General features: G+C 43.0%; 1 protein-coding gene across 2 annotated transcripts in view; it reads right to left on the bottom strand.

Moving 5' to 3' along the window:
• The window catches only part of tsga10 (testis specific, 10), a 111,890-nt gene that overhangs the window by 15,455 nt on the left and 70,383 nt on the right, over nucleotides 1-26,052 (bottom strand). For both annotated transcript variants that reach the window (XM_059646764.1, XM_059646765.1), the window contains 5 exons: nucleotides 24,678-24,733; nucleotides 11,721-11,889; nucleotides 3,886-3,996; nucleotides 2,015-2,200; nucleotides 1,434-1,643 (listed from right to left, as the gene is read on the bottom strand). In XM_059646764.1, the coding sequence (XP_059502747.1) occupies nucleotides 1,434-1,643; nucleotides 2,015-2,200; nucleotides 3,886-3,996; nucleotides 11,721-11,889; nucleotides 24,678-24,733 (732 nt within the window). The remainder of the gene's footprint in view (nucleotides 1-1,433; nucleotides 1,644-2,014; nucleotides 2,201-3,885; nucleotides 3,997-11,720; nucleotides 11,890-24,677; nucleotides 24,734-26,052) is intronic.

Genomic DNA, 26,052 nt, shown 5'->3' with positions numbered 1-26,052 from the left:
AGAGAAAGGAATGGGTAAAAGTCAGCCTGGGAGAATGAATAGCAGCTAATGCGGGGACCATTAATGGGTGACAACGGGTTATTTGTGGTAGCAGCCGACGTGATGACAAAGCCTGGTGACTAGGGGTTGGGAGAAGGTGCTCAGGGCCTAAAATTATTGAAATTGCTGAGTCATGAACACTGACTGCAGGGTCTCCAAGCAGAAAATGAGATGCTGTTCGTCCAGCCTGCGCTGAGCTTCACTGGAGCACTGCAGCAAGCCTGAGACAGAGATCATGACCAACAGTGGTGTATTGAAGTGGCAGCCAACAGGAAGCTCAGGGTCATTTTTCAGATAAAATGTAGGTGTCCTGCAAAGCAGTCAGCCAGTCTGCATTTTGTTTCCCCAATGGAGAAAGACCACACTGTGGGCAGCGAATACAGTAGACTAGATTGAGTGCAGTGCAGGTAGATCACTGCTTCACCTGGAAGATGTGTCTGGGACCTTGGATGGTGGGGAAGGAGCAAGTAAGTGGGCAGATATTACATCTTCTGCGATTGCATAGGGATGGGCCATGGAGGTGTGGGGAGCTGTTGTGAGTGGAGGAGTGGAACATTGTGGCAGAGAGGGAACAGTCCCTGTGGAAAGGCTAACAAGGGAGCAGAGGGGAACATATGTCTGACTGTGACATCCGACTGAAGGTGGCGGAAATGACATCTAATGACCCACTCACTACTGATTTTTGGATATTGCAGATCCAACCACCATGCTATGGAACAAAGGAAGGGAGATGTTTAATTTAAACGCTGAAATTGAAAGCCTTGTTTGAAATTTGCTGCTGTTGTACTGGCTTCCCGTGGTTTGGGATAACTGGCAGTTTAACTGGGACAGCACTGTTGGCTCACCATTACTGCCTCTATCAGCATTGCTCAATGCTCAAAAGGAACAGAAATTCTCACCAGATGCCTGTTAAGGAAGCCTCTCCTTATGTCAGCCCTCCTAATCACAGTTCACCGCCTACCAAATAGCTGAGAATATCCCCAATGCTCCTCAGCTGAGGTCTGGTACTGCTAGTGAACCATCCTATCCGTTGGCCAGGCTGTTCAATTGGCCATTTGCCTGGTGGCAAATGGGGACACATTATTTTAATGACAGTCAGACTTGTGTGATCCAAACTTGTCTAGTTCACTGGCTGTTTTAGGCCTCATAGGCACCATCTCCTTGTAAGTGTTAAAGGGTTTTACTTCCAAAAAGGTATCAAATATACAGCAATTGAATTAACTGCATTCCTACAGGCTACATAGGTAATAAGTGTACAAGTGAAAGCATATATTCTGCTCCAAGTTTTGCAGAAAACCTGAAGGCCCAAATGTCGCTATTAGATGAGAGACACATTGACAAAATTAAAGTATTAATAAAGTATTAAACAATTATGATTATTCCATTTTACATACTTGCTCCATCTCCTTGTTTTTGCTGGCCACCTGCCTCATCATCATCTCTTTGTTAGAATCCAGCTTCAAGCAGAGCTCTTGAGTGGATGTGAGGTCAGTGAGGGCTGTGCTCTTTTCATTTTGGACTTGCCGAAGTTCATCTTCCAGCTTCATTATCAATTTATTAAGTGAGCAAACTTGGGCTTTATATGCATTCCTAGCAGCCTCTTGCTACAGAGAAAATCCATTTTTGCACGTTAAAAAAGTGGGAAAATTAAAATGCAGAAGAAATCGGAGGAAAGTTTAATTCCTTGGGAAAATTACATGAATAATAGTCAAAATTAGAAAATAATTGAATTATATTCCTGCACTTTGGTTTTGAAAATAAACTTGCTACTGCCTTGTTAATGAACTGTCAACTATAATTGATGCTAATTTCAGACTCATTTGAAACATTCAAAATAGTTTTTTTTAAGTCATTTTCACATTCTTGAGATTTCTATCTCTATATAATAAAGCATCCGTTAACAACAGAAAGTTTGCTGAGCATATAGTATTGTATATTACAGTAAATAATGGATTATAAATTTGCCACTTCTTACCTCCTCAATTTCTTTTTCGAGTGAGTTAACTTTTTCACACATCCTGCGGTTCTCAGCTTTCACAGCAACCAGCTCCATCTGAGCTGAATTGAACTCTCCTTCTATTTGGCGAGCTTTCAATTCCCAGGTCTCTGTCTGCGCATTAGTTCTACGACATTGCTCCATCAAATTAAAATTTTCATTTTCCTAATAAATGTATACGAGATCATCAATCCACAAAATCTCTCAAACTATCTTTTATAGCTATACTCCAAAAGAAATTTTTTAATGACAATATTTAGCAATTCCATCTGCCTTGGGAGAGTATATTTTAAATCTAATGTAGGCAATTATTACATGGCTGCATCTGGAAATAAGAAAGCAGCTTAGAGTATGGGCCTCTTTCCTACACCTGCCTGCCACTACAACGCTAACTGGGACTGTGACATTCCCAAACCCTGTTTTTAACAACAAACTCTGGACTTGGCAAGTCTTGTCCATACACTGTACAATCCCCTAAGGCGGCACAATTTTGGTTCTGTAAAGATATAATGCCATACAAATATAAAGGCCTACGAGACTATCAAAATATGCATCAACACCAACCAAATCATCTGCAAGACAGCGTGTTAATGTTTGCACAACTCTACAAGTCAAAAGAAAATCTTATCAAGCTTTTCCTTGTCATTTTTTTTTTATTCATTCACTGCATGTGGGCAGTACTGGCCAGGTCAGCATTTATTAAACATCCCTAATTACCCAGTTAAGTTCTGTGTCTGGATCACATGCAGGCCAGACCAGGTGAGGACAGCAGTTTCCTTCCCTAAAGAATACTGGTGAACCAGGTGGGTGTTTCCAACAATGGACAATGGCTTCATGGTCACCACTAGACTCTTAGTTCCAGATATTTATCAAATTCAAATTTTACCAACTGCAATGGCAGGATTTGAACCCTGTCCCCAGAACATTACTAGATCTCTAGATTAACAATATAGTAATAATAACTTTCGGCCATCACCTCCCCTTGTTTCTGAAATTTCTCCTTTCCAAATGCATTTTATCAAAAAAATGGAATTTTGGAATAATGACAAAATATGGGAGAAAAATACTGAAGGACCTTTTGCATATGTTTGGTACCCTCAAAATTTCTTTCCCTAGATTGATCAATCCTTTGAAAAGTTTCACTGCATTTCTATAGCACCTTTCAAGACCTCAGAATAGTCCAAAGTATTTGGCAGCCAAAGCAGTGCTTAGTCAGTGTAATAATGAAAATTGCACATTTTTTCACGTTTATTGAAGTATTTAGGTTATTAATGAGAAAGTAAAGCACTACTTTAAAATTACAAGCCACACGGTAGCTCAGTGGTTAGCACTGCTAGCCCAAAGCACCAGGGTGCCAGGATTGATTCCTGCCTTGCACGAATGTCTGTGTGGAGTTTACACACTTTCATGTCTGTGTGGGTATCCTCCAGGTGGTCCGGTTTCCTCCCACAGTGCAAAGATGCGCAGTGTATAAATAACTACAGTAAAGAAGTCCCCTATTCACCATGGTGGATCAGATATTGTGGGAAGCCTTCTACTAGCTTTAGCCAAAGTAGCGCTGGGTTGTCAATTGCATTACAGAATCTTAACTTTTATATGGTCACAAAATGCCCACCCTGCCTGTTGCAAAGTACATGGGCGAATTGTAAAATCTGCACAATGGTGGTGGGGAAAGGACGTCAGGAATAGAGCGTCTTACCCGCTCTTGTTCCCATTGGATGGGCAAGGTTGAAATTACATATTAAGAAAAGTATTCATACTTATAGTCCAAAAGACCAATTCATCTAAAGCAGTCAAGATTCAAAAATATGCTTGCTAAGAAACTATGAGAATTATATTTTGTTACTGACCTTGCCGCTAAGCAAATTCTCCACCTTGGATATCTCAGTGATGTAATCTTGGACTTTGATCTTCAAGTCTTTATTCTCCTGAATGGATTCTTCCAGTTTACGGTTCACTGACTATAACAAATAATATATGCATAGACTGAAACATACCAAAACTATAAATTGTCAAATTTACATTTATACCATCAGTAAAAAAAATCTGTTAAGCTTTGCATAAGATTTTGTGATGTATGCACATCGATTTCTGAATCCATTTACCTTTATATAGTCTCCACATACCATAAAGGGGCTTTCCTGAATTGTTGTGCTTGCATCAAAGTGGATGATCTCACATTTCCCTACAATGAACTCTATTTTCAAAGCTTTGCCCATTCAACATACTAGGTGCATTGGGACTCTAACCCGGGCCCCCAGCCTGGACTTCACGGCAGTATGCCCTCCAACAGTCTTCCAAAAGACAATGTCAAAACCAGCTGCTTCCGACTAGACAGCTGTAAAGCAAGTGGTGAGCCCTTGATAATGCTGACCCAACAAAGGGGGCTGTGTGGGTCACACCCACAATCAATTTTCCAGATCAATGAACAGCAAAATGGGCTGGGATATATAATAAGTGGTCTATCTCTACTGTCACTTAAAATGAAAATTACCTCCAAGGAATCAAGACCAAGTTTACTGTTCAAATTCTGAATGATTGGAGGGGAAGGCTAAGATTGATGGGTGAAGAAAGCAATGGAAGCAACAGGCTAGAGGGCAGTAGGAAAGGGAGCAGGAATTGCAACAAAGGGTTGGGATGGAGACAAAAGACAAAACGATGGAATGGGAGAGAAGCAAATGCAAGGAATGTGTCTCAATTTTTGTAGGAATGTAAGGCAGTGAAAAGTATATTGTGCAAGGGGAACCAAACACCCCTTTTGAATGGTAGAGAAAAATGTCAAAGAAAATTGAGAAGCAAAGGGATGTTAAATGTTGGTGTGATGATGATTCATAGGTGATAAGGAGCAGGTTAATTCTGTGGGAAGGACCACTCTAACCAACAGCCACTGTAGGAATATGCATTGTGAGGTTAGTCAACAATACACCATTGAATTTTGGAATGAGTATAAACATCATGGTGTGGCAAAGTATGATGTCAAAGATCAGCGTTGGGTTTGATTTTGGCTGGGATGGCCAGGGCAGATTTAACATGCCAAGCAGAGTTAAAAAAAAGGGTTGGAGCAACCAACATAAATTAGTACTGTGTGCCCCAGGTTGGACAGGCAGTCAGGATATACCAAGGTGGCCAGTAAAAATAACAAATTATTTAAATTTAATAAAAATAATTATGATCTATAATTAATTAATTCTAACACTTAAACATATGCACTGTTTAAATATTGCTGCCAAACCATCGAGCTGCCATCAGACTCAAACAACTAGTGAAGAGCACAGTACAGTAGTAATGTTTTAGCACCACCTAATGTTAATAAAACCAAAATAACTATGCCAGCACCTGTATCTATTAGACCTAGAGATCTGATGGTGGCAAAGTGGTTTACCGAGAGCTCAGCAGATGCCTAAACCGCCAATTTGACACATGCACAGGGACTGCCCAGTCACAAGTCATAGCACAATATATCAAAGAACATTTTAAAAATTGCCATACAAATAGCCTGGTAACAGTTTGAAATTAAGTCAGTCTATTTGCAATGTTGGTGTCACATTTGACCCAAAGATAAGCTTCCATGATAAATACTGGCCATTTCCGCTGTCAGATCTTGACCTGTCTCAACTCATCTGTTGATGACATCCTCATTCTGGTCCTGGTTGCCGCTAGGCTACACTATTTAAAAGCTTTCAGGCTGATCTCCCATTTTGTACCCAACATAAATTTGAATTAAACCAAAATTCTACTTTTATTACAGGAGGAAATGACTTTAATAGACCAAAAGACCCAGGGCAGGTAGCCGGTGCTAGATATTCACCCATCATGACAGGAACTTAGCCCTGGTTGGCAAAGACCAGGACCACTCCAATGGAGCTACAGAATCTTCCATATCCCTGAAACTATTCTGAAGAAGGGTCACTGGAGCTAAAACGTTAGCTCTGATTTTGCTCCATAGATACTGCCAGTCCTGCTGAGTTTGTCCAGCAATTTATGATTTTAAGAAACATTGTTGGTATGCGACTCTCTCATCATTTCCCCAGTGAATTTATTGATAACTTACCACAAATTTTGTACTTTGCTTGTGATGTGCTCTCATTTTAGTCTCCTGCAGCCAACCATGATGGATACGGTCAACAGAGCTGCCCACAAGACATGTCCACTCTGAGTGTCACTAGTGGGTCAGAGCACTGATACCTCAAAGCAAGCATCTACAAGCAAGACTCAGATACTGACACCTCAGAGGATAGTTTCTCTGGATTAGAGTCAGCAGCCATTACAGGTGAGCACTACACTGCCATGTCTTTGCCAAGGTAAAACAAGCTCAGGTCACTAAATGTCCAAGGCAGGATAGGACCTACAAGACATTGGCAATAGGAACTTTATGTTTTGGCACAAGTAGTCCCAGAAACAGCTGGCAGGTTCATCAGGAGCACTGGGCAACCTAACACTTGGTTGCTGAAATGCGTTTGGGACCCTGCAGCCTCAAGCATTTGACAGCCTCCAAAAACATTTTGGAGCCTGCCATGGACAGCTAGATTCAGGAGTCTCAGTCTGCTGGGCACATACATCACTCTAGCTACTGATGGTCAGCATCACAGAAGACAACACGGTGCTCCCTCCTCTCAAGGAGACAGGGAGGCACCAGTAGGCATCCAGTTGGAGCAGGAACCACATACAGGCACCGAGAAGTTTTCTGTTTGGAGTTACACTATAGAAATAGCTGTGCATTCCTCCTCTACCCTGCCTTCAGGCTTCAGGAGTTCAAGCTGAGGAGGGTGCACCAACCTCTGGGCAGGACACATTCGCATGTCTGGGCCTTCTGATGAAAATGGCCTCACTTTTCTTCATTAGCTGTATGTGTCAGAGTCTCTGTCCAACTGCAATTACAACATTGAAGGTGCAGAGTCCACCCATCCTTAGCGCTACACAATGGTCAATAGTCCAAGGTGTGAAGTGAGCAGCTCCTGCACTATGAGAAGGCAATGGGTAAATGGCAGGTGACTGCCACAGCATCAATTTAGTTTTATCTCTCTAGGTATACAAACATAGCTACTGTATCACAGGCATTAGTGGAATTCATTCATTATCTTGCATGATACGGTCAGGAGTGCCTGGATAATAAAATGTGAGGCTGGATGAACACAGCAGGCCAAGCAGCATCCCAGGAGCACAAAAGCTGACGTTTCGGGCCTAGACCCTTCATCAGAGAGGGGGATGGGGGGAGGGAACTGGAATAAATAGGGAGAGAGGGGGAGGCGGACCGAAGATGGAGAGTAAAGAAGATAGGTGGAGAGAGTGTAGGTGGGGAGGTAGGGAGGGGATAGGTCAGTCCAGGGAAGACGGACAGGTCAAGGAGGTGGGATGAGGTTAGTAGGTAGCTGGGGGTGCGGCTTGGGGTGGGAGGAAGGGATGGGTGAGAGGAAGAACCGGTTAGGGAGGCAGAGACAGGTTGGACTGGTTTTGGGATGCAGTGGGTGGGGGGGAAGAGCTGGGCTGGTTGTGTGGTGCAGTGGGGGGAGGGGATGAACTGGGCTGGTTTAGGGATGCAGTAGGGGAAGGGGAGATTTTGAAACTGGTGAAGTCCACATTGATACCATATGGCTGCAGGGTTCCCAGGCGGAATATGAGTTGCTGTTCCTGCAACCTTCGGGTGGCATCATTGTGGCAGTGCAGGAGGCCCATGATGGACATGTCATCAAGAGAATGGGAGGGGGAGTGGAAAGGGACCACATGCCATAGGTTAGTAGCCAAGATTCATAAAGCATGTATACCTCATGTGTATGTTTCAGCTTCAGTGTATAGGTGTCTGTGTAATGGTGTTATCCTTTGAAGGGCCTTGCATTGCTTGAAACTGAATCCCTCTCCCTCACACTCCTTGCCTTACCTCACATACTCTGGGTGTGACTGCAGTCAGTTCTGCTCTGATGAATGTTCTGGCAAAGTGAATTGGCTATCATGTGACTGACAAATAGGGGAATGTTAAACAGGCCAAATTAGAAGAGACACACAAACTCAAACAACACCCTCACTGGAATAAAATTCACCAGAGAGGAGGAGAAGAACAAACAACCCATTCCTGGACGTCATAGTAGAGCACAAGACAAATGGGGAACTGCAAACGAAAGTACACTGAAAAGCCACCACACAGGCCAGGTACTGAACTTCAACAGTCACCATCGCAACACACACAAATGAAGCTGCATGCGAACACTATTTAAACGGGCAACAACACACTGTAGCAACACAGAATTATGCCAAGAGGAAGAAGAATACCTCTTCCAGGTTTTCAAGCACAATGGATATCCAAAATACTGGGTCAGAAGATGCCTGCGTGAACAACATCAGGAAGATAGCACAAACCGACACACTCATCACATTACCCTACATCGCCAACACATCAGAACTAACCAATAGACTCCCACGACTGCTGGGCATAACAGTGGCACACAAGCCGACATCAACACTACGACAACTGCTCACGCGAGCTAATGACCCACTCCCCGCCATGGACAGGACCAACGTCATCTATAAGATCCCCTGCAGAGACTGTGGGAAACACTACATCGGACAAACAGCAAGGAAACTAACCACAAGGGTGCACAAACACCAACTGGCTACAAAAAGACACAACCAGTACTCACTCACCTCAATCCACATGGACAAGGAGAACCACCACTTCGACTGGGATAACACCGAGATCCTGGGACAGGCTAGGCAGAGACAGGCACGGGAATTCCTTGAAGTCTGGCACTCTTTGAAGAAAGCCATTAACACATAGAACTCCACCCCATATACACTCCACAACAAAGGAAAACCGGAAGTGAGGCAATCCAGCTCAACAGACTCCAGAGTTTAAAAACCAGGTGGGAAAACACACTGATGCTTCATTGGAGGCTGCACTGAGGATGCTACCCTGCATGGTAACAAAACGTCCACAGAACAACAAACCAGCTCGGCGAGCCAACCAACCTAACATCCACAACCCGAACTACAAATCTACTCCAAAACCTTAAAGCGGGATGTTATTTCTAAAACGCAAATTTGTGTTGGCTATACTGCAATTTCATTGGTGCTCCTCATCCTGGATAATGTGCCAAGCCACCTTCCCGCCATTGGTGAGCTTTCTTAAAACATCAAAGTGCTATTTATACCCCAAAACACAAACTCTCTCCTTCAAATCATGGAGCAGGATGCAATAGCAGCTTTTAAAGATGTACATTTAAGAGGCTGACTGTAGCCACTGAGGGGGATAAAGACTGTGTTTTTCAATTTTGGAAGAGCTGTAACATTAAGAATGCAATTAACATTATCGCAGAGGCATAGAAACATAGAAGATAGGAGTAGGAGGAGGTCATTTGGCTCTTTGAGCCTGTTCCACCATTCTTCATGATCATTGCTGATTGTCCAGCTCAATAGACTAATCCTGCTTTCTCCCCATAACCTTTCATCCCATTTTCCCCAAGTGCTTTATCTAGTTACCTCTTGAATACATTCAATGTTTCAGCATCAACAACTTGCTGAGGTAATGAATCACAAAGGCTCACCACTCTTTGGATGAAGAAATGTCTCCTCATCTCCATCCTAAATCATTTACCTCCAATTCTCATACTGTGGCCCCTGGTTCTGGACACACCCACCATCATGAACATCCTCCCTGCATCTACCTTGTCCAGTCCTGTTACATCTGTCTGAACTCCAGCAAAAACAATCTCAACCTAGTCAATCTCTTCTTGTACGTCAGAGCCTGACATCTCCAAAATCAGCCTGGTAAACCGTCGCTACACTCCCTCAAGAGCAAGAGCATCTTTCTTCAGAAGGTGGTGTTAGTAAGGGCTGCTTGCACGCATTTTGGCAGAAGCTTCTCCCATATTTTTTTCATAAGTTTAAGGGCTTTGATCTGTCTGAGGAACTCTCAAGAATCGAAGAACATTTATTGATCTTGCAAAGCAAGTTGGATTTGAAGAAGTAGAGAGTGAGGACGTTGAATAGCTGCTTGAGTACTACTGTATGCGACAACAACTTGTCGCTGAGGGGCAAGTGGAAGCTGGAGATGAAGAAGATGAAGTCCACAATACAGTACCATGAGCTTTTCACTTCTGCTTTGCCTTCTGCCCTGAGGGAAATTACGGAGCAGTTACAGCTCTTAGATGACAATGATTACAATGTAGATTGTAGCAGGGTAGCAGGATGTGGAATAAAATCTTATTTGGCACCCTATGAGCAGCTTCTTCATGAAAGAAGAAAAAGGGCAAAGCAGTAAAAACTAGATGTCTTTCTTAAGCCAACCCTCAAGAAACAGTCAGAAGACAATGAACCACAATCATCCATTTCTAGATTAATTATTTTTCGCCCTGACCCTGCAAACACAATTGCACCCAAAGGCGATGATGATGATGATGACAACTCTCAGCCCTTGCATTAACAACAAAGCAACCTCAAAATCTCCTCCCCCATTAAGTCATCTTCATATTTTTTCAAGGTAAGGTGTTAAATTTACTTTTATTTCATTATTAGATATGAGTTAAACACTTGTGTTAGGCTTTTGAGTGATTTTGGCTGATATTTTTTGGTGGTCTGCCCCAACCCCACTTTTCCCATATGCCCTGTTACTTTCTACAGTGCAATTTTCTATGATGTACTGGTGCGCAGGAATGCAACTATTGCATTATAGCAGAACTCTGTACATTCAATTTCATTTCCATTGTCCACATTAATTACAGTTGGTCGCTCAACCACACTACAATGGTCATGATGTGCTGGCATTGGAGGGGATCCAGACAAGGTTTACAAGAATTATGCCAGGAATGAGGGGCGAGTCATATGACGAGTGGATGAGCATTCTGGATCTTTACTTGATGGAGCTCAGAAGGATAAGCAAGGATCTCATTGAAACTCAGAATAGTGAAAGACCCAGATAGAATTGATGTAGAGAATATGTTTCAACTAGTGGGACAGACTCGAACCCAAGGGTGAAGCCTCAAAGTGAAGGGATGACCCTTTCGGACTGAGACGTGGAGGAATTTCTTCAGCCAGAGGGTCGCAAGTCTGCAGAATACATTGCTGCAGAAGGCTGTGGAATCCAAATCATTGAGTGTATTTAAGACAGAGACAGATAGGTTCTTCATTAGTAAGGGGATCAAGGTTATAGGGATAAGGCAGGGCAATGGGGTTGAGACATGTCAGCCATGATCAAATGGTGGAGCAGATTCAATGAGTGGAATGGCCTAATCCTAGATGCTCCTACATCTATGGTCTTAATTCTGCACTGTTCCCCCATGGATGGCAGGGTACTGCTTAAATTCAATCCTCCTTAAAATCACTTCGCTTTGTTCTTTCCGAGGCTCATCAGCTATTGAAGTGCTCATTCATGCTTTTGGTACCTTTCGATGTCACTGTTCCAATATCTGTGTACCTTGTCTTCCAAATTCTTTCTTCTATAAACCTGAGGTCATCCAAAGCGCTGCTACTGTGCCCTTACTTTCACAAAGCTTCACTCTCAATTCAATGAGCTAATGGACTTTCACTGGCTCTCAATCAAGCAATGCTTTGATTTGAAAATTCTCATTCTTGTTTTCAAACCTCTTCATGGTCTTTTATGTCCACATATTTATAATCTCCACCAGTCACACCAGTTTACACAAGTAACAATGAACATCATTTGCAGTGGTTCAACAAAAATGGTTACTTTTCTTACCTGATGTTCATATTTTAATTTGGACAACTGGTCATGCAGATGATTAATTTCACGAACTGCCGTTTCTCTTAACTGGGTCATTTCTGCTAATTCAGAACTGATGGAATCATATTGACGCTGAATACTTGAAATGTCATTTTCTTTATTGTTGATTGTCTCATTCAATTGACTATAGGCTCAAAACACACAAAGGTTAGTTCAGGCCAAATTAGCTAAAAGTAGGCTAGCAAGTCAATTCACCTCAAATGAGATAACTTTGTTGATTTCATCGCAAGTAGAACAATATTTAACTAAATCAGTGTGCTTGAAGTAGTGCAATGAGAGGACCAGTTATCCTATGGTATATCTATGAGGCAAAAAATGTCACCACCTGATCAGAGGTAATTCTGAAATTCCACTGGTGACCGTCAAACTTCTGCATGAGATCTACAAAACCACTGAGAGCCTCTGACAATGCGTTACAGCACTTAAATGTTAGCTTGAATTTGGCAATGGAGTCCTGGAATAGAAGTTTACACACCCTAATGATTAACTTGTGAAACATGAAAACATCTCTATCCCATAAAAGTGCACAGATAGTAGGAACTGCTGATACTGGAGATTCTTAGATAACAAGGTTTAGAGAGCTGGATGAACACATCAGGCCAAGCAGCATCAGAGGAGCAGGAAAGCTTGATGTTTTGTCAGAATTCTGAAGAAGGGTCTAGGCCTGAAGCATCGGCCTTCCTGCTCCTCTGATGCTGCTTGGCCTGCTGTGTTCATCCAGCTCTACAACTTGTTATCTCAGATTGTCCAACATCTGCTGTCCCTACTAGCTTTGAAACATGTTTACCAGATAAGTCATTTTATTAAGCCTACTAGATACCATGTATGGATCACTGAATCTCATTTTTAGAGGTTGGTGGGGTGGTGCGTGAGGACAAGGGGGATTCTGTTTTGGTTGTTATTGCGGGTTTGGGGTGTGAGGGATGAGTTGAGGGAAATGCGAGAGACGAGGATGTTTTCGACCACTGTGGAGGGGAAGTTGCAGTCCTTGAAAAACGCGGACATCTGGGATGTCCAGGAGTGGAATGTCTCATCTCGGGAGCAGATGTGGCAGAGGCGGAGGAACTGGGAATAGGGGATGGCATTTTTGCAGGAAGGTGGGTGAGAGGAGGTGTATTCTAGGTAGCTGTGGGAGTCAGTAGTCTTGAAATGGATATCAGTTTCCAGGTGGTTGCCAGAGATGGAAACAGAGAGGTCCAGGAAGGAGAGGGAGGTATCGGAAATGGTCCAGGTGAACTTAAGGTTGGGGTAGAAGGTGTTAGTGAAGTCTTTGAACTGTTTGAGCCCCTTGTGGGAGCATGAGGCGGCACTGATACAGTCTTCGATGTAACAGAGGAAGAGGTGAGGGATCAGTGTAGCTTCAGATGAGGGATTGTTCCATGTATCCTACAAAGAGGCAGGCATAGCTTGGGCCCATGCGGGTTCCCATGGACACCCACTTTGTCTGTAGGAAGTGGGAGGATTTGAAGGAGAAGTTGTTAAGGGCGAGGATGAGTTCAGCTAAGCAGATGAGGGTGTCAGTGGAGGGGGACTGGTCGGACCTGCGGGACAGGGAGAAGCGGAGGGCCTTTAGGCCATCTGTATGGGGAATACAAATGTATAGGGACTGGACGCCCATGGTTAAGATGAGGTGTTCGGAATCAGGGAATTGGAAGTTTCGGAGCAGATGGAGGGCGTGGATGGTGTCATGGACATAGGTGGGGAATTCCTGGGCCAAGGGGGAGAAAATGGAGTCAAGACACTTGGAGATAAGTTCAGAGGGGCAGGAGTAGGCAGAGACAATGGGTCAACCAGGGCAGTCAGGTTTGTGGATTTTGGGAAGGAGATAGAAGCAGGCGGTGCGGGGTTGGGGAACAATGAGGTCGGAGGCTGTGAGTGGGAGGTCACCAGAAGTGATGAGGCAGTGGATGGTTTGGGAGATGATGTTTTGGTGATCGGGGGTGGAGTCACAATTAAGGAGGAGGTGTCGAGAGCTGGTGTCTGGCCTCGGCGATGTTGAGGTCAGTGGGCCATACTACAACTGCGCCTCATTTGTCTACTGGTTTTATAGTGAGGTGGGGATTGGAGAGCAGGGAGCAGAGGGCTGCACGTTCTGTGGGGGAGAGGTTGGAATGGGTGAGTGGGGTGGAAAGGTTGAGGCGATTGATGTCTCGACAGCATAGAAGTGCACATTGTAATAAAATGCTTCCATATACATTGGCAGGCTCAGTTGTTTGGTACAAGAGAAATTGTATATTGCTGAAAAAACCATAATACATTTTACTGAGGCTTTTCACTTGCACTTGTCACAGCGAATCACAAGAATACCAATTCAAGGGGAGTACCAACACTGACCATGTACATTAAGACAAACTATTTCCACTGGTTGGAGATTCAAGAAACAGGGGTCATAGTCTGAGAATTAAGGCCAGACTATTTAGCACATGTTATGAAGTACATCTCTCTTCCACAAACAGCAGTTGATGCTGGGTTAGTTATGAATTCTAAATCTGAAATAGCTATGTTTTTGATAAGCAAAGGTATTAAGCGATATGGGCCAAAGGGAGGTAGATGTTCTTTTTAGAGCAATGATCAGCCATGATCTCATTTAAATAGCACAATAGGCTTGAGGGCTGAACGGCCAACTCCTCTTCCTATACATGAGAGGACAGTGCTGATTGGTAAGTAGAGTTTGATTGGTAAATACACCAAATATTGATGATTCATTTGTTGGATAATCCTGAATTTGGAAAAAATTATGTTGAAAATCAATTTAGGACTGCACTGGAAATTACACATCTTGACACACAGGGTTCTATTCTTTGTAAACAAAGAATGTATATTTACAGCAGGTAATACGGTGACAAATCAGAGTTCACCTTCTTTGTTTAAAATTTAAACTTAGCCTGGCTGCTGTCAATCACCATTAATGAGGGCATTCTCCACAGTAATGCCTCTACTCCAGTTCATTTGTCGACTAATCAGCACTCTCCTCTCACGTGGTATAAATACTGAATTTCCCTTTAAATTGGTGTTCTTGCAAATTACCCTAATGAGTGTAAGATGAAAAGTATCAGCACTGTTTTTTTTAAGTGCCAGATATGTTTCTGTGCTCACAGTCTGTAATTTACACTTATCACAAAGCAAGAGGAAAGCTATTATGGTACAGATTAAGAGCTGCTCGTACTTTAAACTAAACAATTATCACCTTTCAAGATTTGGGATTTAATGGCAAAAACAACAAGTAATTTAAACAGTACTTGCGATCCAATGTCAGTAATGGGGCCAGTTGTGGAGAAACCATTTACATTGCCTAAAGTGGGTGAGGATTTCGACATTAGGGAGTCTGCCATGTACTGTATTAGGACCATAGAAAATCCAACTAGTTACTCACTCCTCCCTATGGAAGGGTGTTAACCTTAGTTAGCCTGTGAGTATGGAATTTTTAAAAACCCATTCATGGATGTAGGCATTGCTGGCTAGACCAGCATTTATTGCTCAAAGAAAGTGGTGGAGTACTTGATCGGGTGGGTGAATAGGGTTGGAAACCAAAATGCCTTCCCAACTACAACTCCCAGATTCAAACTCAGATGTGCAGCATGTGAAGGGTGGAGAGAGCCTTTCTGTCCAGAGGTCAATTGTTTTAAATTAGCCAATTAAGGGTATCAACCCAACTTAGCTGGTACTGAACTATATGGGGAGACGAAGACAACCACTGGGTTTCCCAGCAGCCTGCTCAGAAACTGGATTCTACATTCACAGCAACACTGTGCTTAATCAAGGAACCTGGCTTGGGACAGGACAGGCACGCAAGAACCGACTCTTCTGTTTAAGTTGTTCTAATTATAGAGACAACACTAGGAAAATACCAGACAATATGGAAAATTACCCAGATACTTATGTATGAAAAAGGAAAGCAAATCCAGTCTGGATACTTATCTTATCAGCACTGCTCAAATTATTAGCAAATTGATGCAATTAATCATCAATGTACTGTCCAGTAGCACTTACATACATATAGCCTGCTGACTAATGTTCAGTTCAGGTTCCATCAGAACCACTCAGATATATACGGTAAAATGGCTTTGTTCCAAGCATGCACACAAAGCCTGAACTCCACAGGTGAAGCAATAGTGAGTGCCCTCATCATCAAAGATCACAGTGTGGAGCTGGAGGAACACAGCAGGCCAGGCAGCATCAGAGGAGCAGGAAAATTAATGTTTTGTGTTGGGACCCTTTTCCAGAAATTTCTGAAGAAGGGTTCTGACCCGAACCATCAACTTTCCTGCTCCTCTGATGCTGCTTGACCTGCTGTGTTCCTCCAGATACACACTGTGTTATCTCTGACTCCAGTATCGGCAGTTCTTATTATCTCTGCCCTCATCATCAAAGCAGCTTTCAACTAGATGTGATGCAAGCAGTCCTATTACAAACCTAAGTCTATCAGAATATGAAGACAGGAAGAACTCCCTAGTGGGATCATACCGCAGTACAGAATGCTGGTTATGACCACTGAAAGCTCATTATCTCAGTTCCAGGCCGTTACTAAATAAGTTCTTTTGGCATCTGCACAGACATAACTGTTTTCATCTACCTCCTCATAGCCCATTCTATCAAGTTAACACTACCACTATTTGCTGATGATTGCTGTATTATTCCACTCATAGTTCCTCTCCCTCCCCACCTCTAAGATAATGAAGCAATACGCAGCTATGTATGTATCAAATCTAAACGTCAACCATAAGTGTACCATGACAGCACTTAGTATTATCTATCAGATGCACTGTGGGGCACTGTTCAGTGGCACCTCCATAACTCTCAAACCTCATACCTAGGAAGTATGAGCAGCAGATGCAAAGAAACAGCATCACCTTCAAGTTACCTATCACTCTGACTGAATACATATTGCTGTTTTACCATTGTTGCTTGGGCAAAATTTTTTTGTTGAAGCACCTTCACCATATGAGTGTACAGCATCTAGGGTTTTGGAGTAGATTTGCAGCTCAGGTTGTGGGTGTTGAGGTTGGTTGGCTCGCCGAGCTGGTTTCCTGTTTCGCAGATGTTTCGTCACCATGCTTGGGAACATCCTCAGTGCAGCTTCCAATGAAGCGTCGGTGTGTTTTCCCACCTGGTTTTTAAAATCTAGGGTCTGTTGAGATGGATTGCCTCACTTTTGGTTTTCCTTCACTGTGGAATGTAAATGGCGTCGAGTTCAACGTGTTTATTAATAGCATGCTTCGTGGAGTGCCCTGCTTCTAGGAATTTTTGTGCCTGTCTCTGCCTAGCCTGTCCCAGGATCTCGGTGTTATCCCAGTCGAAGTGGTGGTTCTCCTTGTCCATGTGGATTGAGGTGAGTGAGTACTGGTTGTGTCTTTTTGTAGCCAGTTGGTGTTTGTGCACCCTTGTGGTTAGTTTCCTTCCTGTTTGTCCGATGTAGTGTTTCTCGCAGTCTCCGTAGAGAGTCTTGTGGGGAGGGGTCCTTAACAAGGGTGAGCAGTTGTCGTAGGGTTGACGAGGGCTTATGTGCCTCTCTGATGCCCAGCAGTTGTAGGAATCTTGTGGTGAGTTCCGACGTGTTTCTGATATATGATAGTGTGATGAGTATGTTGAGGCGTGTAGTCTCTTTCTGATGCTGTTCGTGTAGGTGTCTCCTGACCCAATTCTTTGGATACCAATTTTCCTTGAAAACCTGGAAGAGGTATTCTTCTTCTTGGTGTAGTTCCGTGTTGCTGCAGTGTGTTGTTGCCCGTTTAAATAGTGTACGCACGCAGCTTCCTTTGTGTGTGCTGGGATGATTACTGTTGAAGTTCAATACGTGGTCTGTGTGTGTGGCTTTTCGGTGTACTTTGGTTTGCAGTCCCCCATTTGTCTTGCACTCTATCATGACATCCAGAAATGGGAGTTGTTTGTTCTTCTCCTTCTCTCTGGTGAATTTTATTCCAGTGAGGGTGTTGTTTATAAGTTTGTGTATCTCTTCCAAATTGGTCTGTTTAATGATGACAAAGGTGTTGTCTACGTAGCATATCCACACTTTAGGCTGGATTTGTGGAAGGGCAGTCCTTTCTCATCTTCACATCACTGCTTCTGCAATGAATCCAGAGATCCCATGGGTGTCCCACTGATTTGCTCATATGTTTGGCCATTGAAAGTGAAGTGGGTCGTCAGGCATAGGTCCAACAGTTTCAACATCTTGTCCTTGGAGGTGGTTTTACTGGAGTCATATTCTTGTTCAAGGAGTGTCGTCATTGTTTCCCTTGCTAGTGGTATGTCCATTGATGTGAATAGGGCAGTGACATCAAATAGTATCATGGTCTCTTTGTCCTCTATCTTTATGTCTTTGATGGAGTTAAGGAATTCTTGGGCTGAGTGGATAAAGCAGGGTGACTTGTTGACTAGGTGCTTGAGTCTTCTTTGTAGTTCTTTGGCTAATCTGTGTGATGGAGTGCCTGGTAGTGAGACTATGGGTCTGAAGGGGGCTTCCAGCTTATGCACTTTAGGGAGGCCAGAGAATCGGAGTGTGTTGGTTCCTTCGGGTTTCAATCTTAAGAAGTCTGTTTTGTTGATCTGTACTGTTTGTTTACGTCCTTGTAGCATGTACAGAATTTTGTTGGCTAGTTGCAGTGTTGGGTTAGTTTGTTCTGGTTGGTATGTATTCTTGTCAGCGAGCAGTGCTTGTGCTTTGGAGATGTAGTCCCTTTTATCCATTATCACTGTCATGCGCCCTTTACCTGCAGGTAGTATTGTGATGTTCTTGTCTTTCTTTAATCCGTCCAGGCCTTGTCTTTCCTGTGTGTTAAGGGTGTTGAGTTCGTTCCTTCTGGTCAGTGTCGGGATTACTGTCTATCTTATAGTTTGTTGTGTTTCTTCGTTGATATTGTTGGTCTTGAGTGTGGCTTCCAGTGTAGCTGGGAATTTCATTTTATTAGCATCCCTGTAGTTGTAGTTCAGTTCCCAAGTGAGAACGGCTATTTCCGTGTCTGTCAGTTTCCTGTCGGAGTGGTTCCTTATCCATGTGTCTGTTCTGTTTTTGTGGGTAAGTGTGGCTAACTTGTCTTGCAGGGACTGTCTTTTCTTGGCTTTTGTGGTCTGTCGGCTGATGTTATTGGCTCGTTCCATGTCAGTTGTACAGTCTTATTGGTAGCTTCCTGGAATAATGTTTTTTGGCACGTAATTTCTCTGTTGTATCTGTGGAGCTGGTTGTGTGCGTCGTTTATCATTACCCTTACCATCTTACAGCCGTTTTGTTCTGCTGTTTTCCGGGCTTGTGGTACCAGGTACTGAATTTCAACAGTAACCATTCCAGAACACACAAATGAAGCTGCGTGCGAAAAGGGCAACAACACACTGCAGCAACACGGAACTACACCAAGAAGAAGAATACCTCTTCCAGGTTTTCAAGGAAAATGGATATCCAAAGAATTGAGTCAGAAGACACCTACACGAACAGCATCAGGAAGAGACTACATAATCATCACACTACCCTATACAGAAACACGTTGGAACTCACCACAAGGCTCCTATAACCACTGTGTAACAGAGTGGCACACAAGACCGCATCAACCCTACGACAACTGCACACCCTTGTTAAGGACCCATTCCCCGCTATGGACAAGACCAATGTCATCTATAAGATTCCCTGCAGAGACTGCGAGAAACACTACATCGGACAAACAGGAAGGAAACTAACAAGTGTACATAAACACCAACTGGCTACAAAAAGACACAACCAATACTCACTCATCTCAATCCACATGGACAAGGAGAACCACCACTTCGACTGGGATAACACCGAGATCCTGGGACAGACTAGGCAGAGACAGGCACAAGAAATCCTAGAAGCAGGGCACTCCACGATACATGCTATTAATGAACACATTGAGAAGCGAGGCAATCCATCTCAACGGACCCTAGAGTTTAAAAACCAGGTGGGAAAACACACCAATGCTTCATTGGAGGCCGCACTGAGAATGTTACCAAGCATGGTAATGAAACGTCTCCAAAACAAGAAACCAGCTCGGCGATTTTACAGTATATCTAGTGGGCCACCCAAAACCCCTTCTCAAGATAAAGTAATTATGAGACATAAAAGCTGAATCATGGAAAACTGCAAAAATTAAATCACAGGAGCTATCTCCCATCTCAGTTAGTAATGGAAAGCTGAATGAAGTGCAGTAGGAACTTTAGCTGTGTACTTTACACATTCCGAAGAAGGGTCTAGACCCAAACTGTCAACTTTCCTGCTCCTCTGATGCTATTTGTCCTGCTGTGTTCATCCCGCTCTACACCTTGTTATCTCAGATTCTCAGCATCGGCAGTTCCTACTATCTCTGTAACCACTTTATACATGCTGTACAAACATCTCTTGAGCGCTTCATTTCTCACCCTGTATACATTAGCATATCCAAATTTAAACAAAGAGATCAAAGAACTGTATAGCAGAACAGGTTCTTCAGCCCACCAAAGCTGCATTGACACATGATGCCTTTCCAAACTAAAATCCTTTTGCCTCTACATTGCACATATCCATCTATTCCCTGCCTATTCATATATCTGTCAAGTTGCCTCTTAAACATTGCTATTGGACTGCCTCCACCGTGTCCTCTGGCAGCACATTCCACACACTTACCACCAATTGTGCAAAAAACTTGCCTCTCACATTCCCTTTAAACTTCCTCCTTTTACCTTAAACCTTTCTTTAAACTTCCTCCTTTTACCTTAAACCTTTCTTAGTAATTGACATATCAACCCTGGAAAGAAGATGGCAAATATGCACTGTATCCATGCCTCTCAATTTTGTAAACTTCTATCAGGTCAACCTCATCATTCGATGTTCAAGTGAAAACAAACCATGTTTGTCGAATCTCGCTTCATAACTAACATCCTCAAAACCAGGCAACATACTGCTAAATCATTTCTGTACCCTCTCCAAAGCCTCCAAATCTTTCTGGTGGTGTGACGTCCAGAACTGTCCACAATATTCCAAATGTGACCTAACTAAAATTCTATACAACTGCAATATGACCTTTCAATTTTTTATACTCAATGCCCCAATCGATAGAGGCAAGCACGCCATATGCCTTCTTGGCCACAGTATCCACTGTGCTTCCACTTTTAGGGATCTGTGGACCTGTACAATAGATCCCTCTGATGCCATATCCACTCTGGCTCCAGGTCTCATTCGTTTCACCCTTAGTCTTCCAATGTCACAATGTAAAACTCTCAGAATCACAAAATAAGTATAGCTGAGAAGGAAGCCATTTGGCCCATTGACTCAGTGCCTGGTCTCGAAGGAGCAATTCAACAAATCCCATTCCCTTGCCCTTTCCTCAATGTTTTCTTGTTTGATACTTACCATTATTGCATATAGAATTCCCCGCTGAAAGTCACTAATCCCTTTAAAAACTCCCCCTCACTCATACCTCTGTTCCTTTCTCTTTTAGGCAATGCATTCCAAATCCTAATCACTCACTGTCGAACAAGACTTTCCTCATATCGCTGCTGGTTTTCATCAATCACCTTCATCATTGTTTACATTCAAGAGGCATCTTGACAGGTACATGAATAGGCAGGGAATAGAGGGATATGGACTACATGGGGGCAATGATTTCTGGTTTAGAAAAGCATCTCATGTTGGCGCAGGCTTTGTGGGCTGAAGGGCCTGTTCCTGCGTAGTACTGCTCTTTGTTTTTTGTACTTCTAGAGCCTTTTTTTAGCAAAACAGTTTCCATCTACTCTGTTTAGACCTTTCTTGATTTTGAACAGAAACATCAAATCTGATCACAACCCTCTGTTTTCCAAGGTAAAGAGCCCTAACATCTTTAATCAATCTACAAAACTGAAGTCTCTCACCCTTGTAAACATTCTCACAACTTCTTTCTATGCTCTCTGTAATGGCTTTACATCGTTAATAAAAGTAAAACCCCTAGAATTAGATAGAATATTCCAGCTGAGACTGAAACAGTATTTTACAAAGGTTTACCAAACTGTCTGTTTGAATTTCACATCTGCAAGATTCTACATCTAACTGCTTTCTCAACCTGCCCTATACATTCAACATTTTGACATATATGTCCCCATTCTTGTTGTCTGCACCCCTTTTAGATTCATACAACTTATTTCATATTCTGAGAAAAATGTATCATTTCACACTTGACTGCATTAAATTTCATCTGCTACACATTCACCCACTCTATCAACTTATTTATGTTCTCTTCTTATCTTAGCAATATGTCTAGTCTTCATCATCATTTTAAAATTCTGTCTTCAATATTTAAATCAATGAACAACATACATCAGGAGAAACAGCATTATATTGTTAATCCCCTGGGAAATTTCATCCTATAGGCTAGTTTTCTCTGTTCTCTGTTGTGCAGTCAACTTTACGTCCCTGCTGCCACTTCCCTTTTTATTAAAAAAAAATGCAACTTTGCTGGAAAACCTATTATACAGCAATTTAACAAACAATTTCTCGGACCTGATGCAGACTGCATCAACCACAGCCAGAAGGTGGTGAATCTGTGAAACTCATTGTCCAGAAAGCTGCAGAAGCCAAGTAACTGAGTGTATTTGAGATGGAGATAGGTAGGCTGTTGATTAGTAAGGGGCGAATGGTGGCGCAGACTCAATGGGCCAAATGACCTAATTCTGCTCCTTATATCATATAGCGCCATTACCCTCATCAAGCTTTGTACATAACTGTTCAACTCCAGCTTGTCAACAAACAACATCTACTCTTCTCTATAATGAGTGTCGGACTACTTGCTTTCAAAACATGCAGCAATCCTTAGTTTTTAAAACAGTTCTTTTCTCAGTTGAGTCAACAATTAAAAATACAGAAAAATAAAATGACACAGCCTTTACCCTGAGAAAAGACAGAATGAACTTTTTTATGAACTGGATGGTTATTTTGATGAGGCAACAAAGACAGTCAGTGTGGTTCATGTGCTCTGTAGGGACTTCTAAAAGGCATTGCTAAGGTACCACATAATAACCTTGCCAAGAAAGTTGAATTCCATGGAATGAAACATATAAAATAAAAAATAAAAGCAAAGATATGAAGTTAGCTGAGGAAAAGGGAACAGATGGTAGTAAGGAGATAATGGGAACTGCAGATGCTGGAGAATTCCAAGACAGTAAAATGTGAGGCTGGATGAACACAGCAGGCCAAGCAGCATCTCAGGAGCACAAAAGCTGACATTTCGGGCCTAGACCCTTCATCAGAGAGGGGGATGGGGAGAGGGAACTGGAATAAATAGGGAGAGAGGGGGAGGCGGACCGAAGATGGAGAGTAAAGAAGATAGGTGGAGAGAGTATAGGTGGGGAGGTAGGGAGGGGGTAGGTCAATCCAGGGAAGACGGACAGGTCAAGGAGGTGGGATGAGGTTAGTAGATAGATGGGGGTGCGGCTTGGGGTGGGAGGAAGGGATGGGTGAGAGGAGGAACCGGTTAGGGAGGCAGAGACAGGTTGGACTGGTTTTGGGATGCAGTGGGTAGGGGGGAAGAGCTGGGCTGGTTGTGTGATGCAGTGGGGGGAGGGGACGAACTGGGCTGGTTTAGGGATGCAGTAGGGGAAGGGGAGATTATGAAACTGGTGAAGTCCACATTGATACCATATGGCTGCAGGGTTCCCAGGGAACCCTGCAGCCTGGGAACCCTGCAGCCATATGGTATCAATGTGGACTTCACCAGCTTCAAAATCTCCCCTTCCCCTACTGCATCCCTAAACCAGCCCAGTTCGTCCCCTCCCCCCACAATGCACCACACAACCAGCCCAGCTCTTCCCCCCCACCCACTGCATCCCAAAACCAGTCCAACCTGTCTCTGCCTCCCTGACCTGTTCTTCCTCTCACCCATCCCTTCCTCCCACCTCAAGCCGCACCTCCATTTCCTACCTACTAACCTCATCCCACCTCCTTGACCTGTCCGCCTTCCCTGGACTGACCTATCCCCTCCCTACCTCCCCACCTATACTCTCTCCACCTATCTTCTTTACTCTCCATCTTCGGTCCGCCTCCCCCTCTCTCCCTATTTATTCCAGTTCCCTCTCCCCATCCCCCTCTCTGATGAAGGTTCTAGGCCCGAAACGTCAGCTTTTGTGCTTCTGAGATGCTGCTTGGCCTGCTGTGTTCATCCAGCCTCATATTTTACTGAGATGGTAGTAAGGAACAGTTTTTCTTCTGTGCCTTTTCTTTCTTCTCCTTCATTAAAGATCTCTTTGAATTCCATTATTTGACCCAATTTTTGTCATCTCACCTCATATGTGCTTTCATCTTCTTTTTCCTTGACTACAGTAGTGTGTTTTGGGATTTTTTTAAATAGGTTAAATGCCCTAAGCTAGTTGTTAATAATATTGTACAAAAACATTCAAATTGTCTGTATATTAGTGCACAGGAAACATGTCACAACAGGTTTGTTAACTTAAAATTCGTCACGGAAAACCTGTGAAGGGAACCAAGTTAATGCATCCAGTTATTGGAAAAATGTCATTCATTCTGATGAAGGGCCATTGACTTGAAACCTTAATCGGTTCCTTAAGTAGATGGTGTCTGGCCTGTTGAGTATTTTCTGCTTTAATTTCAGATATCATATCTGCAAAAAAATTGCTTTTGTATGAAATTAATCATGTCGTTATCTTCATACAAGCAGAATCATAAGCACAGAGAAAATGTCTTAGATTGACTACTGCACATCGAAAAGCAGTAACGAAAATTCTTCCCAACCTAGATTAACTATTATTGCATGGAAAGTTATGCTTCTTTTTTCTCTAATTTTGCCTTGCCTCTCTTAATTCTGTGTTAGGTACTTGGTATGGAAATAAAACAGGAATGCCATGCTTTAATAAAATATGAAATTCATAGACTCAATGTGCCATTCCAACGTCTGGCAAAATATACAAGTTTTCAACAAACATTTCAAAAGGCTAAAATTTACTCACTCAACAGTCGTTTCCAATTCACTTATGTTTAGCTGATTATCTGCAATGTTCTTTTTCTTTGGAAACAGTGAATATGACAATTAAATTAATTTAAATTAGACAGATAATAGATTTAGCAATAGATTAAAATGCACTTTCACAATCAAGGTAAAGGGATGAAATTCCAAAGTTCTGTTCACTTAATGCATGTTTGCTGAAAGTCATGGAAACCCTGGACAAATTTGGATTTACATTGTTTTTCTTGAATTTGCATGGTTTTTCGCTGAATTCATGGTGGGCAATTGGGACAATCCTTGTAAGTAATAATGTTCCATGACAATCCAAAAATTTAACAAATGTGGAGTATCTAATGAAAGAGAACACTTCCATGATAGTTGGTCTTTTTAATACCAAATCTGAGGCATGACGTATATGGGTGATGTGAATTACTTTGACAGCAGAGCCCAATAAACATTCAAAATATATTCAAAATGTAAACAATAGCCTTCACAGAGGTTTCCACATTCGTTGGGAAGTGGTTACATTCAGGACCTGGTTTAGAACATAGATCATAGAACACAGCAAAGTACAGCACAGTACAGGCCCTTCGGCCCACGATGTTGCGCCGTGGAATAATCCCAATCCAAAAATAACATAACCTAACCTACATTCCCCTCAATTCACTTCTGTCCACGTGCATGTCCAGCAGTCGCTTAAATGTCACTAATGACTCTGCTTCCATGACTTCCACTGGCAAAGTATTCCATGCGCTCACAACTCTCTGGGTGAAGAACCTCCCTCTGACGTCTCCTCTATACCTTCTTCCTAACACCTTAAAACTATGACCCCTCGTGGCAGTCAATCCTGCCCTGGGGAAAAGTCTCTGGCTACTGATTCTATCCATGCCTCTCATAACCTCGTACACCTCAATCAGGTCACCTCTCTTCCTCCTTCTCTCCAGAGAGAAAAGTCCGAGCTCAGTCAACCTCTCCTCGTAAGACAAGCCCTCCAGTCCAGGAAGCATCCTGGTAAACCTCCTTTGCACCCTCTCCAAAGCCTCCACATCTTTCCTATAATAGGGCGACCAGGACTGGACACAATATTCCAAGTGTGGTCTCACCAGGGTTTTGTAGAGCTGCAGCATAACCTCGCGGCTCTTAAACTCTATCCCCCTGTTAATGAAAGCCAAAACACCATATGCTTTCTTAACAATCTTATCCACCGGGGTGGCAACTTTGAGGGAGCTATGCACTTGAACACCAAGATCCCACTGTTCCTCGACACTGCCGAGAATCCTGCCTTTAATCCTATATTCAGCATTTAAGTTCGACCTTCCAAAATGCATCACCTCGCATTTATCCAGGTTGAACTCCATCTGCCATTTCTCAGCCCAGCT

This window comes from Stegostoma tigrinum, chromosome 6, assembly GCF_030684315.1.
Source record: "Stegostoma tigrinum isolate sSteTig4 chromosome 6, sSteTig4.hap1, whole genome shotgun sequence".
Taxonomy (NCBI): domain Eukaryota; kingdom Metazoa; phylum Chordata; class Chondrichthyes; order Orectolobiformes; family Stegostomatidae; genus Stegostoma; species Stegostoma tigrinum.
The sequence above is the reverse complement of the archived record's forward strand: the minus strand, read 5'-3'. Positions and strand labels throughout refer to the sequence as shown.